The 15,423-nt window shown below is 45.3% G+C and overlaps 2 protein-coding genes across 8 annotated transcripts in view; both read left to right on the top strand.

Moving 5' to 3' along the window:
* The window catches only part of zbtb4 (zinc finger and BTB domain containing 4), a 31,114-nt gene extending 22,640 nt beyond the window's left edge, over positions 1–8,474 (top strand). For all 6 annotated transcript variants that reach the window (XM_061764069.1, XM_061764068.1, XM_061764071.1 and 3 more), the window contains one exon: positions 647–8,474. In XM_061764069.1, the coding sequence (XP_061620053.1) occupies positions 818–5,659 (4,842 nt within the window). In that variant the 5' untranslated portion in view covers positions 647–817 and the 3' untranslated portion in view covers positions 5,660–8,474. The remainder of the gene's footprint in view (positions 1–646) is intronic.
* A 1,217-nt stretch (positions 8,475–9,691) lies between these two features.
* Positions 9,692–14,720, top strand: shbg (sex hormone-binding globulin). 2 transcript variants are annotated; one of them, XM_061764120.1, is made up of 8 exons: positions 9,692–9,863; positions 10,215–10,312; positions 11,168–11,357; positions 11,942–12,103; positions 12,702–12,858; positions 13,381–13,517; positions 13,725–13,932; positions 14,284–14,720. In XM_061764120.1, exons 1-8 carry the CDS (start codon positions 9,798–9,800, stop codon positions 14,409–14,411), a joined length of 1,146 nt encoding a protein of 381 aa, XP_061620104.1. In that variant the 5' UTR covers positions 9,692–9,797; the 3' UTR covers positions 14,412–14,720. The 2 variants fall into 2 exon arrangements, with proteins under 2 accessions (XP_061620104.1, XP_061620105.1); XM_061764121.1 differs by having other exon boundaries at positions 9,708–9,863; positions 13,728–13,932.
* Positions 14,721–15,423: the final 703 nt, after the last annotated feature.

The following is a 15,423-nucleotide window of genomic DNA, read 5'->3' as shown; positions in this document are numbered from 1 at the left end:
CACAAGTAACCTTCGGATGCACCTGTTGCCATTCACACAACAGATTAATAGTTTGGTGATTAACTAAACGGGCCCAGATTTCACACTGAGAAAATACATTGAAATGGGATCATTTCAATATCGTACAGTACTTTTTATGCCATTTTTGTTTGGTGCTGTGCTGTGAGATTTTAGTAAGTAAAATATGTGCCTTGGCTTAATGAAGGTTAGGAAACATTGGTCTCGTCTCCTCATTCCTGCATGTTCGCCGATGTTCAAATTGGTTTCTGCAATTTTCCAACCGCAGCTGCTAATTCAAATGCAAAGGCTATGGATTCCACGACATTGTGTAACATTTCATTTAGAATTGCGAGACATTCTCTTCCATTTTTTTCTTGCGACTCATCGAAATTGGTTTGGCGGGGGTAAATCTTAAAAAATATTCAATAAACAGCACCTTGATCTAAGTCGACCCTTGCTTCACTCCCTCTTTGCACGTCTATGATGTTTTGGTACATTACACTTTATGACAAATTTTCTTTCTTCAAAAGTTTAATCATATGTTTGCCATTATTCTGGGTTATTTGCACCTGAACCAAAAAATACATATTTAGTGACGCCCTTTACCTGATGCTTAATGTACTTTTTTTTGTTGTTTTCCTTTCAGATTTCGGGTGCTGGTCATGGTGTCCGGGGTGAAGCTGTGGGACCCCCTCCACGCGGGCCTAATTCACTCTCGTCTGAGTGAGCGACACCTGGCTTCCGTGTTAGCGCCCCCCTGCGCCCTCATACACCGTGTCGCCAAGGACGCCACTTCCCTCCAGCCCGTCGGCTGGAGATGAAGGGGAAAAGGCATTGTAGTCGAGGAGATGCGATGATGGAGGACAGGCTGGACAGCATGGCCGATGGACCTAAAAATGCAAAAATCACCCTAAGCTTCCCAGTTAGCGCCGGGCCCCTCCCGGCCTCGCTGACGTCATCCGGCTATTGTCGTAACGCCGCGTCATCCTCTTCCCCACACAGACGCCGGCCTTCTTCTAAGAGCTCAGACGAGGGGTCTCTATGGAAACTGGACTCCACCATGGACGTAAAGCACAGACCTTTTAAGCCCCCGAGGCACGACAGTTCTCCGTCCTCGTCTCCCTCCTCCTCCTCATCCCCAATGACTGTTCACGCGCTTATCAGGAAGGATATAAAATCCCCGCCTCCTCTCAAGTGCTCCAAACTCCCTCCAGAGACACAGTTTCACAAGTCGGCGCCAGCATCTTCCAGCTCCGCTCTAGCGGGCTCGTACGGCGGAGACGGATGGGACGAGAGACACAAGGCGGCCAACGGCGCAGCTTCACCCTCACAAACAGCCCAGATCCTCTTCAGCCTGGGCACCTCGGCCTATCCGAGAGGAGGCGGGGACGCAGAGAGGAAGGAGAAAATAACAGGACGACCCGCTGGGAAGCTGGGAAGCCCTCGTGGACCGAGTCTACACCCACCCGCACTCCACCTCCCGCCCCCTCTGCCCCCACCCCCTCCTCCCCCGTCCGAGGGGCTCACTGCACCCCCCCACTCCTCCTCCTACTCCCCCACAGACAACCTCAAGCCCGAACTGATTTGCGGAGTGTGCCACCGGCTCTTCAGCTCGGCCTCCTCACTCACTGTCCACATGCGGCTGCATCGTGGAAGCCGCGCCCTCAGCTGCCGCTTTTGCGGCAAAGTCTTCATCCACAGCAAGAGGCTGCAATCTCACGAGGCCTCCTGCAGGGTGCCGGGCCTGCCGTCCCGACTGGGCCCGTCTCTCGCCGTGCAGCCAAAGGAGGAGCCGCTGGAGGAAGGCGAAGTGAGAGTGGAGGAAGGGGAAACAGACATGAGCAAGGCGAGGCCGGAGAAAAAAGCAGGTAGCCTGTCGGCACGTGTGCAAGGCGAGGACGATGCAGCAGCCGCGGAGCTCCTGGCAAGTGATGAGAGCCATTTTGTGAAGGTGGTGGACGGCAATGTCATTTACTTCTGCTCTGTGTGCGAGCGCTCTTACATGACGTTGTCCAGCCTTAAGCGTCACTCCAACGTACACTCGTGGCGACGCAGGTACCCGTGCCATTACTGCGACAAGGTCTTCGCACTGGCCGAGTACCGCACAAAACATGAGGTGTGGCACACTGGGGAGCGGCGATACCAGTGCATTTTCTGCTGGGATGCCTTTGCTACCTACTACAATCTCAAAACTCATCAGAAGACCATTCACGGCATCAATCCCAGTCTGATCTCCAGTGAAAAGACGGCCAATGGCGGCTATAAGCAGAAGGCAAACGCCCTCAAGCTCTACCGCCTCCTTCCCATGCGCTCACAGAAAAGACCGTACAAGACTTACAGTGACACATTGCAAAATGGCCTGCTGATGTCACCGGCTGAAGCCCCTTCCCTCTCTCTGCCTGGCCTGGGCTGCGATCTTGGACCTGGAGACTTACCAAGTTTCATCAGTGGGACCCATCCTCAGAGCGTCAAGCCTGACCCTGACGGCTTTTGCGATGACGTCCTCGCCGCTGAACACAACCGCTCTGCGTCGCCGCCCTTCCCCCAGCAAGACTCTGCCCAGCTTAATAAACACGACGAGGCCCACGAGTTAGAGCCGCATCGAGGCAGCTCCAAAATGTCCAGTAGCAGCAAAACCAAAAGTCACAAAGCGGCGAGAGGCGCAGACTCAACAAGCATGCCCTCTGTGATCACATATGGACACACAAAACCCTCGGTCATAGTTCACGGAACCGCTGTGTCATCCTCTGTCATTGTGCACAGCAACCAGCTCTCCCCCGGAGGTGAGCAAAACAAGCCCCCTGAAATCAACGTCAGTCAGACCTCCCACAAGGTCAGCGCGAGGCCATTAAAGAGACAGAGGGACGGCGCTGATGGCCACAGAAAAAGGTCCCGAGACAGCTCGGATCCGATAAGACGGGGTGCGGAGGCAGACGGGTCATGTTTTAAGTCCAGAAAGTCCCACAGCAAGAATGACCTATCTAGGTCAAAGCAGCCGTCGCCATCGGCGGGCTCACTGGTCAAAGAGACAGGCCCGCTCTGCCAGATCACTGTGCGTATTGGGGAGGAGGCCATAGTGAAGCGCAGTATCTCAGAGACAGACCTTAGGAGAGACAAAAGCCGCTCTCCCCCCAAAAACAAAAGAGGCGAAGCATCTTCGGTGAAGGCCGCCCATCATCACAAACACCACGACCACCGCCGGGCCAGCCAGGGACAGGAGGACGATACGGGGCAAGATAGCAAGGAAGAGGTGGGAGAAAACACGGGCAACTCCTGCGACGAGTTGAGGGAGTACAACTTTCGCCAAAAAGTGCGCGAGCAGGAGAGCGACCACGACATGGAGGACAACCTGTGGCGACCTTACTACTCCTACAAGCCCAAGAAAAAGGCGCAGGCACATCTGCAGAGGTTCAAAAGCTGGCAGCGCAAGCTCAAGTTTAAGCGCGCTCTGCGGCTGAAGAGGAGAGCGGAGAAGCTGAAAAAGTGTGGGAATAAAGAGATGGGAAAATCACAAGATGAGGAGGAGGAGGGTGGAAAGCCGTCAGAGGCTGACAAGGCTGGATGTGAAAGAGAAGAGAAGCAAGCAAAGGAGGCCTGTCATGAGCTCTCCACCCCTTCTCCGCCATCCCCAAAGCCGCTTCTCGGGACCTCCGTTGCTCCTACAGGACTGAAAAGGCGGCCTTGGACCAATGGCAACGCGGCAGAGTGCGCTACATGTGGCTGCTGGTTCTCGAGCACCAGCAAGCGGGACCAGCACGAGCTGAGTCATCTTCTGGAGTTTGTGTGCCTCTTCTGCCGAGCCACTTTCCCCTCAAGGGACAAATTAGAAGACCACCAGAGGATCCAGCATCCCAAGCCCGCCGACACATCCGCAGGCATGCAAAAAGTGGCACTCGGCGAACATCCCAATGTGCTCAAACCTGAATGTGGCGACGAAAAGGAAGCTCAACTCAACTTGAGTAATTCAAGTCCGGCCCGCCTGAGCAGAAGAGCATTGTCACGCCATACCTGCCCACAGTGTCACAAAGTGTGCAAGACGTCCTCTGCGCTCAACCGCCACATCCGACGTCACGAGTTCAGCAGTTCTCCAGAGAGGGAAAAGGAAGACGACCTTCCAGAGCCCGAAACGACAGCCGAGAGCAAAGACGAGGTCCGTGAAAAAGGCCAAGTTGTGTCAGTCATAAGCTATTTGACAGCAGAGCCCCCTAAAAGTTGCGACTCTTCATCATCACCAGACCATCACGGTGAACCGACATCCCAACATCGGCAAGCGGAGTCCGGTGACAAGCCTGAAGTGGCTGAGCGCACATACCTGGAACCTGAGAGGAAGCCCAGCCCAAAGATTAGCGAGAGCCCCGTTGACCTTGCGCCCGCTAAAGCTCAGCCCGTCCTATCCGCGGCCCCCAATCTCCAGAGTGTGCTGGTCATGAACAGGCCCGAATGTTTGGACTTCTGCACCCCCGGCAAACGGAACCTAGACAAAATTGCAAGCCCTGTGCACAGCATGGTAACCCCTAGCACCTCCGCTAATGTGCCCATGACGCCACAGACCAGAATAACCACTGCTGCTCCACCCATTGCCATAGCAACCGTTAACAGCTCTGATCGGGGAGTTGTGGCACGAGATGGGGTCATTATGGACAGAGAGAGGCAGGCTCGGAGTGCTATGTTTGTGCACGGCAGCTACAAGGAACCCCCCCTGGTCCAAGCTCTCCGAGTCCAGTCCCTGTCCCGCAGTCCGTCTCCCAATGAAGCACAAGACCTGACCATGTCCTCCATACTAGCTCGAGAGAGGGAGACGGAGAGGCAACGACTACGAAAGAGGGAGCTCGAGAAACAGCGAGAGAGGGGGCGGGACAAAGACCGAGGAAAAGACATGGAGAGGGTCCAACACTTGAGTCGACATGAACAGACCCCAATGGACCAAAGAACTATATTAGTTCCCAAAGAGGAGCCTTTGAGTCCCGTGCCGTCCCCCCAACACATCCCCACTTTAACCACTACAAATGGGCCTCTGTCGCACAGACACACTCCAAAGTCACCCTGCCGTCCTGGACTCTTAGCCGCGGCCAACCATCAGATCCAAGAACTGGACCGGCTGACGGTACCCAGCGGTGGGGACCGCCCCTCCGCCCATGCTCTCCTTCTCCCGCGGGCACCAAAACCACCTGAACCTGAGCGTCACAACACTTCCAGGGATGGCCAGCACGTGGAACCTGCGCCGGTGTGCTACCCTGTCCAGGATTACCCCCTTCCCCTCCTTGTACCGGACGCCTATCAGCCAGCTAAGAAGCAGGAAGACAACCTCCTTGTGTCCTCCTACCCTGCCGGAGCGCTTCCCTTCGGGCCTCTGGGAAAGATGATGGTCCCTAACGGCGCTGACTTGGCCAAGCTGCCGTTCTATCCGGACCCGTACCAGCTCCTCTACGGCTCCCAGTTTCTGGCCTACCCATACAATGTGGCGGCTCTTCCCGTGGCCCTCAACATGATGGCGCCCGGGGCGGACAAGGTGGAGCCTCTGCCCTTCCTGCCGGCCATCTTCAACTACACCGCTGGCGCGGGTCCCTATATGGGCGCCCCGCCGCACCCGCTGGTGGCCAAGCCCAGCTTCTACGGCGGTGGAAAGAAGCAACGAGACGGCGGCAGCAGCAAACCATAGGATGCCAAAAGGATTCTATCACAACGAGGATAGGACCGGGGAGGGAAGGGGTGGCCAATGTTGGAGTGACGTATCATCACACCCTCCCTCCCATCTTTGTTCTCTGCTGTTTTGCCGTAGTGTGTCGTAGATCTAGAACTCGATTCTCTTATCTTGAATATACGAATAAGAACTGCGTACAGGGTGTGTTTCTCTGGCGCCCCGTCAGAGCCGTAGCCCGTTGCAGCCTGAGCGCCAAGCGAGTCGAAGCCAGTTATCGACACTACTTCAAAACACTTGTGGATGTTGGGCTTTGGCGTGAAATTTTGGGATTGAAACTACGATAACCTTTACAGGTGGACGTTGACCTCTAAACTTTTGAATGTCCAATTGTTCTCTGTTTCAGTACTTTTTGCACAACTTGCTGTTCTCTAACAAGGAGCTCAATGGCAAAATTCACAGCAGGAAATACCTGCTGTGAATCCAAAAATCGAACGAATAAATATTGTGGTTCAATTACATTTGCTGTTTAAACAGTCCTCAATAAGTCATACTACAACAGATGTCAGATTTTCCATGACAAGGTCAAAATACATTTTAGGTTCATGCTGAAATTTCACCCCAAAGCCATATTAAGGTTTTGTGAGTAGTGTATTTGAGTAGCGCGGGCACGAATCTCCACAGACGTACCGCGGTGGCGCGCGCTCGTATTGAGGACAGTTTGTACGTAACGCGCGCGCTGTGACTAATGGGATATGCGCACGTGTGGCTCGGGCCCACAGGCAGCATTCCTCCCCGAGACGGCTCGGCAGCAGCAGTAGTGCGTCGAAGGGCCGCCCGTGTAGAAGGGATACGTCGTCCGGAAGAGTGTACGACAACTCGTCTCGACACACCATGTGACTTTGTGGCCAGACGACACTGTAGGATGTGTATAGCATAGTTTATACCTTATGTGCACAAATATAGTCAAGTAGTGGTCACTTAAAGGGGGGCACTTGTAGCTGCTTTGGATATGTAGCTGGTCACTGGGTTAAGAAATGCAGGCTGGTAACTATTGCACTTCCCTTCTTCATCTCGTTTCCTTTACACAACAGAGGAAATAAAGAGTTACCACCCCCCCCCCCCTCTCCCCCCACCCACCTCCCCACACACTCTTGGAGTAGAAGGACAAAAAAATATCTAAAGGATTCAGGGTATTGAGGTTTTTCTAGGTGAGGAAAAAGGAAGCAAAGATTTGACTTCCGATGAGGTTGAGCTCAACAGCCAAAGTGATGCCTGGACACCCCCCCCCCCCCCCCCCTCCATGTCATTTTGTTATCGCTTGTCTGTTCAACGATGTTGCTGGTTAGGCCCCTCCCCTCTTGCGGCCGTGGCTTCGAGGGACAGGGGGCACCTCAACCTAAAGATATGAATGTAAATTTTAGTCATGCGGTCAATGAAGTACAGCTGCATTAACGGTAGACTATGGCAAGCCTTTTGAGGATTTCTTCCATGTGCTTGATATCCACTTTAAAAGTCCGTGTACTACAATTCTCTTTGTCCTCACCAGTAAGACAATTCCGCACACTAGTAGAACGACTAGAGTGCACTAGTAGAACGACTGTTTTCTAGTCATGTTTTTTCCACTACTGCACAACTACATGTTACTCGTGAACCAAAACTGTGTGCTAGTTGACATCTGTGCGCTACTAATACCACTGTGGGGTAACGGATATCTGAGCACCAACGGTGGGGCAACACGTGGACAGACAATATCACAATACTCTTATGCATATATTCTTTATCCTCTGCGAAGAACGACTTACTGCGGCTTACTGAGAAGCTGCGACGTCTCTGGCACCACTGTACTAGTGAAGTGCTTATAATGTCACAAGTAGAACTAGTAGCACACACAGTTTTCTGGCACTCTACTAGTCTGCCGAAGTTGGCCTGCTAGTGAGGACAAAGAGCGTACTAGTACATGGACCTTAAACTGAATATCAAGTACATGGAGTCAATGCAGAAAGGGCCTTCCATAAGACTCGGTTTCAGTTCTTTGTTGTTGTTTTTTTTCTTTTTGTTTCACACAAATAACCTATTACAGAACAATATAATAGTCTGGTATGCATATATACAGTAGTCCTAGCAACACGTCAGTAAACTTGGGTTCCGTATCCACGAAAGCATGAGCGCCACTTGCTTCCTAACCGTTTCTACGCTCGGCAAATCTTGACACTGTGCACACAGCTTTTTTTTCCCCCCCCCTTTCCGTTCCCGTCTCAATCTTCCATATCTGTGTTTTTGGATTCTCACCTTTCGGCCGAAGTTGGCCGAACTCGCACCGCCGGGTGTCTTCTTTTTTGTTTTTTTTGTTTTTCCTCCCGTCTCTTCAGGGGTGAGCGGTTAAGCACGCGTGAGGAAAAACCAAAAGCCACAAAGTCAGCATATCTCTCGGCACTCACAAAACGGGCCACCTGTTATTATTTTTTTTAATTTCCGTGTTAAAAAGAAATAAGAAAAAAAAAAAAAAAAAAAGCAAAAGCCTCGCTGTGTCCGACGCAATATTCCAATCCATTCCTGTAGATGTGTTTTTGGACCATCGTTTCTTATGTCATACAGACCAAAAGCATGCAAATTGACTCGTGTTGTAGTGACTGGACTGGAATCTGGTGGTGTTATACAACTTGTCTACTGTACGTTTTCGTTGAAATGAATGTGCCTCTGCTTTGATATTTAAATAATTATCTATAGTTATTAAGATGTGGATCTGCCAGATTTCCAGGTGCCTTGATACGGCATAAGAAGTTAGATTTGTAAATGAAAGTTTTTTTTTTTTGTTTGTTTTGTTTTTTTTGTTCCTTCAGATATCATTTGGAGATAGATCTCACGGCTTTCATAGACGTAGGGGTGTGGCTAAACCTTTTTTTTTTTTTTTTTTTTTTTTTTTTTGTATCGTGTGTCATGTCTAGGATAATACTGTGCCATAGAGAGCCCTCGAAATATGTTCGTTATTTTTTTGAAAAGAAAAAAAAAAAGATGTTTTTATGTTGCCTGAGGACTTTGTCTTTAGATTTGATACAAAGGCTGGTAGCCTCAGCTCTCCCAAAGTCTGTAGTCTCCTTTTCCAATAACTCTTCTTGACTCCCCCCCTCCCCCCAATCCACCCACCCCCATCCCCCCCTTCTGTCTCTTTGCTGCAATCAAACAAAATAAAGTATTAACCTGATGACCCAATGAAACAAAGTTTTATTTATTTTTTTGGTTGTTTTTTTGGGGAGGGGTGAGTATTGTATGGCCCGGGGGGCTTCGGTCCTGTTATATTTCTTGCATTTATTTAGTACTTTTTCCACTAAAATGATATTATACAAATGTATTAGGCAAATTAAAAAACATTTTATATAACTGTTTACATTTTTTTTTACTTAATAATTTAATTTATATAGTATAGTATAAAATTCAAAAGATATTACAGTAAACATTTTGCATTTTTATTTTATTAAATAGTGAATTTATTAAGTGTGAAATGAAAAAATATAATAAACAATATCACGTGTACATTTTAAAATTCAGTTTATTCGATAAGTGCTTAACTTATTTCGTGTAAAATATTAAAATAAAATGTTTTTATAAATACATTTTAAAATTGTATTAAACAAAATCATAGGTTAATTTATTCTTCTAAGATAAATAATATTAAAATAAATGTTACATATATTAAAAATATTTTATTAAATAATACAAAATAAAAGTTACATATATTTAAAACTGATGAAAATCTATTTTGTGTATATTTGTATAACTATATTTTATGTTCATAAGTGTTAAAAAATAATACTAAAATAATTCTACATATGCATTTGACTTTAATTTATTAAATAATCTGTGAATTTGTCCAGTGTAAAATGGAATATTATTCAAATTAAAAGTGTGCATACAGTATGCAGTGTAAAAAACTCTTAAAATCACACACATAGATGTTTGTAAGGTGCAAAAGTATAATAACTGTCCTTCACGGGTTCGCCGCCATTTCACCCTTTTGAATGCTGAACTGTGTGTTGTTTATCCTGTTAGTCACAGCGTCCAAATCGATACGGCGCAGGCTTGCCCTCTGGACCACAGTCCAGGTCTACACACTCCTTCGGAACCCGTCGGAAAGCGGCTCGGCGAGACTGTCGGAAGGATGGCGGGTGGACCGCTGCTGCTAACTTTGAGCATCACGGCGCTGGCGTGGGGAGTCCAGGGGAAGGTACAGTGCCGCCGCTCCAATGAACGCTACAGCTTGCATTTACGGTCAATCCTGTTTATTGCCGTAGGTGAATATATTTTTAAAAATTCAACAGAAACATAGATGAATCAGATTTTTAAAAAGTCTACACACCCCTGTTCAAATGGCAGATTTTTGACCATATGAAAAATGAGACCAAGATGAATAATGTCAAAAATTTCTAGAACAACTCAATGAAAAAAAGAGTAAAAATTATATAAATCTGCAAACAACTGCAACTTTAACGCACTTGGAGCAGCGGTTGACTGTTTTCTTCTGATGTCATTGAATGCCCCCCCCCCACCCCGATTGTTTTCTACTTTTGGTATCCAGAAACAAATATCAGGCAGCACCACTGTTTACCTGGGTCAGCATCGAGACGTGTGGAGGCCGGTGATCCACATCGCAGTCAACCTCACCAAGATAAGAGAGTGTGTGAGGGCGTGTACCGGAGGTCAAGGGTTCGCAAACCTTTTGGGTCCAGGGGGAGACATTTTTTCAAGGACCCCTCATAATCCGATTGCTAATTAAACCTACCATGTGCGCACCCGAATGCCATTGGCGTAATATTCAAATCAACAATTTTACATATACATTTAACATAAGTTGTATTTTATTAAATACTGTAATTGATTGTGTTTAGTATAAAATAAAACAAATCTAACTCAACATTTTTACATATACTGGACATTTAACTTTATTTTCTTAAATAATGGGTTAATGTGGTGTAAAATGTAAAAACAAAAATAATATTTGAAAAAAAATATTTTAAATATCCATTTAAAATTTGTGGGTTTTATTGAAAAGTTATTCAGTGTAAAATTAAAAAAATAAAAGTAAAACTTTACAAATGCATTTAACTAACTACCTTATTAATTGGTTTATTTATTGTGAACAAAATAAAAATTCAAAACAATGATTTTTATTTCATTAAATAATTGGTTGATGTATTTCATGTAAAATCTTTAAAATTATAAAAAGAAAACAATTTTTGATGTTCATTAAGTATTTTAAATAATTGGTTAATTTAATAAGTTGATTCCATTAAAACTAATAGTTGTATATATACTTTTACTGTACCATTGTTTAAAAAAAATAACTGTTTAATTTGGTTTCTCTAAAATAAAACAATGTATTAGATGACAATTATTTGTTAATTTCTTGATTTGTTTAGTTTTAATCCAATAAAATATTGAAGTTTTAATCAATAATTGGTTAATCGTAAGATTAAGAACCACCATGGAACATTATTACTATTTCAGACTTGTCGTGTCGTTCTTGCGCAGCATCAAGTCGTCCTTTCAGCTCAGGACGTACGACCCGGAGGGGACCATCTTCTACGGGGATACCAAAAACGGCAGGGACTGGTTCATTTTTTCGCTGAAGGACGGCATCCCGCTCATGCAGATCAGCCGCAGCGGGGTCCTCGTCAACGTAGCGGGCGGGCCCAAGCTCAACGACGGGCGGTGGCACACGGTGAGTCCCGCCAAGTCGGGTGAACGTTCAGTGCGTCCGCAGTTTGTTATATTGCAAAATAGAATACGCTGGTGCCTTACTTCGGAGAAATCATCTCTCCATTCCATTAATCCGTTCTCGTCCAACAAAAATCTTTGTAACGTGTTTTTTAACAACAAAAAATAACATTCTACAGTAATGTACTTCATAAAAGCATATAGTAATAACATATCTAACAAAATGTGAAGAATTAAATTGTATTTTCATCATGATTTTATGCTTTAATTCAATGGACATTGTGCTGCTCCGTCTGGTTTATGCACCATGGCCACCAGGTGGCAGTATCACATATATACACAAAGACGACAGTCACAACTCAGTGACTTATTAGGTATTTTTGTATGTATGTATGTATGGAGAAATGTTATATAAACATTTTCTCAGAGGATATATGCCAAATATTACTGGTCTTATATACGATTTCTACGATTTTTAATTTGCAAACAAAAAAAAAATGGAAGAAGGTGGTTAAATAACAAAATGTGGAAAAAGTGAAGGGCTCTGAATATTTTCCGGCTGCACTTTTTTTCTCATCTGTGTTTCAGCTGGAGCTGAGCAACCGTGGCCATTTTGTGATCCTTGAGGTGGACGGCTCCCGAGGGCTGGTCGTGGGCCTGCAGTCTGATACCATAGAGGAGGTCCTTTCAGGGTCCCTCAGACTGGCACTTGGCGGGATCCTGATTCCGAGGGAGAGGCTGTTTGTTCAGGTACTGCAAGACAACTCTCCGTTAATGTAATCCCAAACGATATCATATGTGATCGTTGACTTTTTGAGGCCTCTGCAACAGCGGATTGCAAACTTTGGGGTCAGAAAAAAAATAAAAATAAATTGCAATGAATTATTTTTTTGTATCATTTTAAAAAGTGCAGGGTTCCAATAAAACAAACATAATAAACCAATTACAACTCATTTTTTGAGCTAAGTTCTGTTACACTATCATCACATCAATCTGACATCCCTGCGTAAATAAAGTGAATTTTTGTTGCCGTCTTTTTTGGGGGAGATTATAGTCATATTTTTCTGAGAAGGAAGGCGTCTTTTCCAGAGTAAAAGGTGTAACATTATGAGAACTGAACGTGTTGCTGTGCCGTTTGTGATCAATCCATTGCTTAAAGGATGAAAGATGCTACATAGCGTTAGCATTACGAAAGCAGACTGAAATCCTACAGTGTTAATTCTCTGTTTGTTTGTTTTTTTTTTACCATCCACCGGACGGCTTTCCAGTGCATTTTGTTTCAATTTTTTGAACGGTTCAGGCTTTTTATTTTTTTTGAGGGGTTTTAAAGCTCATTTCTGCCCTGCAGCTTGAGCCGCAGATGGACGCCTGCGTGCGGGAAGGCAGCTGGCTGAACCTCAGCATCCCCTGGGAGACTGACGCCGACGAGCTCCGGCCGTGCTATCAAAACATCCGACCCGGCAGCTTCTTTGCCGGGAACGGCTTGGCCATTGTCAACGCTTCAGGTGGGGGACCACAAGCGGGATGTGACGGGGTGTGATGATGTCAAATCGTGACCTGGACGACTTACTTGACTGAATCAACATCTAAATACCGCCTTTATCACATAACAGAAACCATCAATACTATATAGAAAACACGATACAAATACATACAGCTTCATAAAACTACTGATACTGAAAAATACTGATTATTCAATGTTTGCTATAGACGCGTTTTGCAAGTCGAACTTGGCTGTAACAAGTTTTGCTCTGACCGACCAATCAGAGGACAGAAAAATCCTGACAGCATCTTCGAGGAGGAAAAATGTGAAATATGATTGGTTAATGAAATCATTGTTAATATAGTTTGGATGATGTCAACCAGCACGAATGAGTCTGACGGCCCTGAGCAGATTACATTGACATGGCAACACATGGAGACTGAAATCTGATTGGACAAAAACAAAATAATAATAATCAAACACCCACATACATGATAATAATGTGATTTGATGAAATTAACATTATTTTCTGTCCCTTGAGCAGTTTTGCAGACAGAGCATGAGCGCGGCGTGACGATCGAATTGTGGGGAGATTTCGCTAAGATGGACGGGACCATTTTAAGCATCAGGACGCCCGGGCAGGCGCTCACATTCGCTTTAGTCACCGATAACAACACAAAGGTATGCACATGATCAGACATGACAAAAGTCAACTGGCGAATCATGTTGGAACATTTATTTAAGGGGCGCTTATCAGACGCTAACGCTACTCTGTTTGTCCAACAAAAGCATTTTAATTTGGTGAGGAAAGTGGTTTTCAATCTTCTCTGGATGGAACAAGATTCACTTATTTGTTGTTTTTTTGGGGGGGGGGTTGGGGGCAATTAGCAGGAAGTAACACTCTCTTTTGGCCGTCATAAACTGAGTCTGAAAGAGAACTTCAAGAGGCTGGAGATGACCTTCGGGACCGATTCACTGGAAGTGCGACACGGCGGACATGAGTCAAAGGTCCCGTGGGATTTCCTCAGCCCGCTTAAGAAATCCGGGCTTTTGAGCACATTGAGAGAAAGCCACGTGGCCATCGGCGGCCTCCTCGGTGAGTTTCGGATTCGGAAATACATTTGAAATTCACTGTGAAACCAAACATGAAACGGGAAGAACGACATGTCGCGTGTTTAACCACGCCGCATAACGTTGCCTTACGGAAGTCTGCTAGCTTAATGCTATCTCACAATGCAAAACGCCATAGACTGCCTAATGTCCGTTGAATTAATAAAGCGTCAAATCATCTTTTTCGGGCCTGAAACAGATGATTTTCATTTCCATTCATTTCATTTGATTTGAGCTACGAGCAATGGTCACGGAACAAATGAAACCCGTAAGACAAGGTGCAACTGTAGGTGTCGCGGCGGCGGGACCGGTCGCTAATTCTCCCTTCGCTCGTCAGGCGAAGACGACGTCGGCTCCCGCTTCTTGAGAGGCTGCCTAGAGAAGGTCCAGATCCAAGGAAAGGATGTGGACCTGGATCAGGCTGCAAAACACTGGTCCATCTCCTCTCACAGCTGCCCCGTGTGAACCACGAGCATCGGGACTTAATTGTAGAAACGCTATTTTGTAATCAAGGCTTTCGAAAGTGACATATTCCGGATAATTGTGCTAGCTGGGCTAAAAAATGTCAGTTTGGCACTTTAGACCCTGTTTTAATATGAAAAAAGTGAATTATTGAACAATTTTCTGTATTTGTTCATTTGTCCTGCCAATGGACTACGAATGTAATTTAGCTGCATGCAAATTTCTGCACATTTGCACAAGTATTGTACTGATGTTCATTACTACGCATTGTCTCTTTTAGATGAATAAAATTGAAACTGACCAATTACAAAAGTAATTCCTATATATATATATATATATATATTATGAGGAGTAATTATCCATCTACGGTAATGACGTATAGTGACGGACGGGACAATTACTGTGAATGTAAAATTAACCTGTTGGTAAACAGATGAAATCATCATTATATCAACACAAATACTTTTGGTGAGTTGAAGTACCCTTGGCTCAAGAAATGCTGTGGAACACAGCGTTTCTGCTCCCTCTAGTGGATTTCTGAAAATGATGTTCAGGTGACGTCAGGCCTTCTGCAGCAATGATAGCGTACATCTTTAATAATTCCTTGTAGGGTAATATACGATGAATTTTTATTTTTTTTTAATTCTTGATGCATTTCAAATCAAACTTGCATCCTCAAGAAAAATCATGGATATTCATGATTATGGGGTGGGGAAACATTTGTGATCAACAGCACAATTGTATTATTTATAATTAATTTGACTCATACAAATAATTTTTTTAATTTGATTTTACAATTGCCATTATGTTTGGAATTTAATTGTTATCGTTATGTTGCATTATATTATACATTTAAATTACAATAATTTATTAACTTCAGAGGATCAAATGACCACAACCCTATTTTAATCAAAAAATCATTGTAATTTTAATTTAACTATTTATAAATAATATCATTATAATTAACCCAATAATATCTAATAAACTACAATAAAACAATGCACTGTACTCTACG

Source organism: Phyllopteryx taeniolatus, chromosome 23, assembly GCF_024500385.1.
Source record: "Phyllopteryx taeniolatus isolate TA_2022b chromosome 23, UOR_Ptae_1.2, whole genome shotgun sequence".
Classification (NCBI taxonomy): domain Eukaryota; kingdom Metazoa; phylum Chordata; class Actinopteri; order Syngnathiformes; family Syngnathidae; genus Phyllopteryx; species Phyllopteryx taeniolatus.
The sequence above is the reverse complement of the archived record's forward strand: the minus strand, read 5'-3'. Positions and strand labels throughout refer to the sequence as shown.

What these genes read in the sequence shown, in the direction of transcription:
- shbg (XM_061764120.1), top strand. Translation starts at nt 9,798, where the DNA reads ATGGCGGGTGGACCGCTGCTGCTAACTTTGAGCATCACGGCGCTGGCG. An exon ending in AACCTCACCAAGATAAGAGA is followed by an intron (nt 10,313 to 11,167) that starts GTGTGTGAGGGC and finishes GTTCTTGCGCAG; the next exon opens with CATCAAGTCGTCCTTTCAGC. An exon ending in ACGACGGGCGGTGGCACACG is followed by an intron (nt 11,358 to 11,941) that starts GTGAGTCCCGCC and finishes TCTGTGTTTCAG; the next exon opens with CTGGAGCTGAGCAACCGTGG.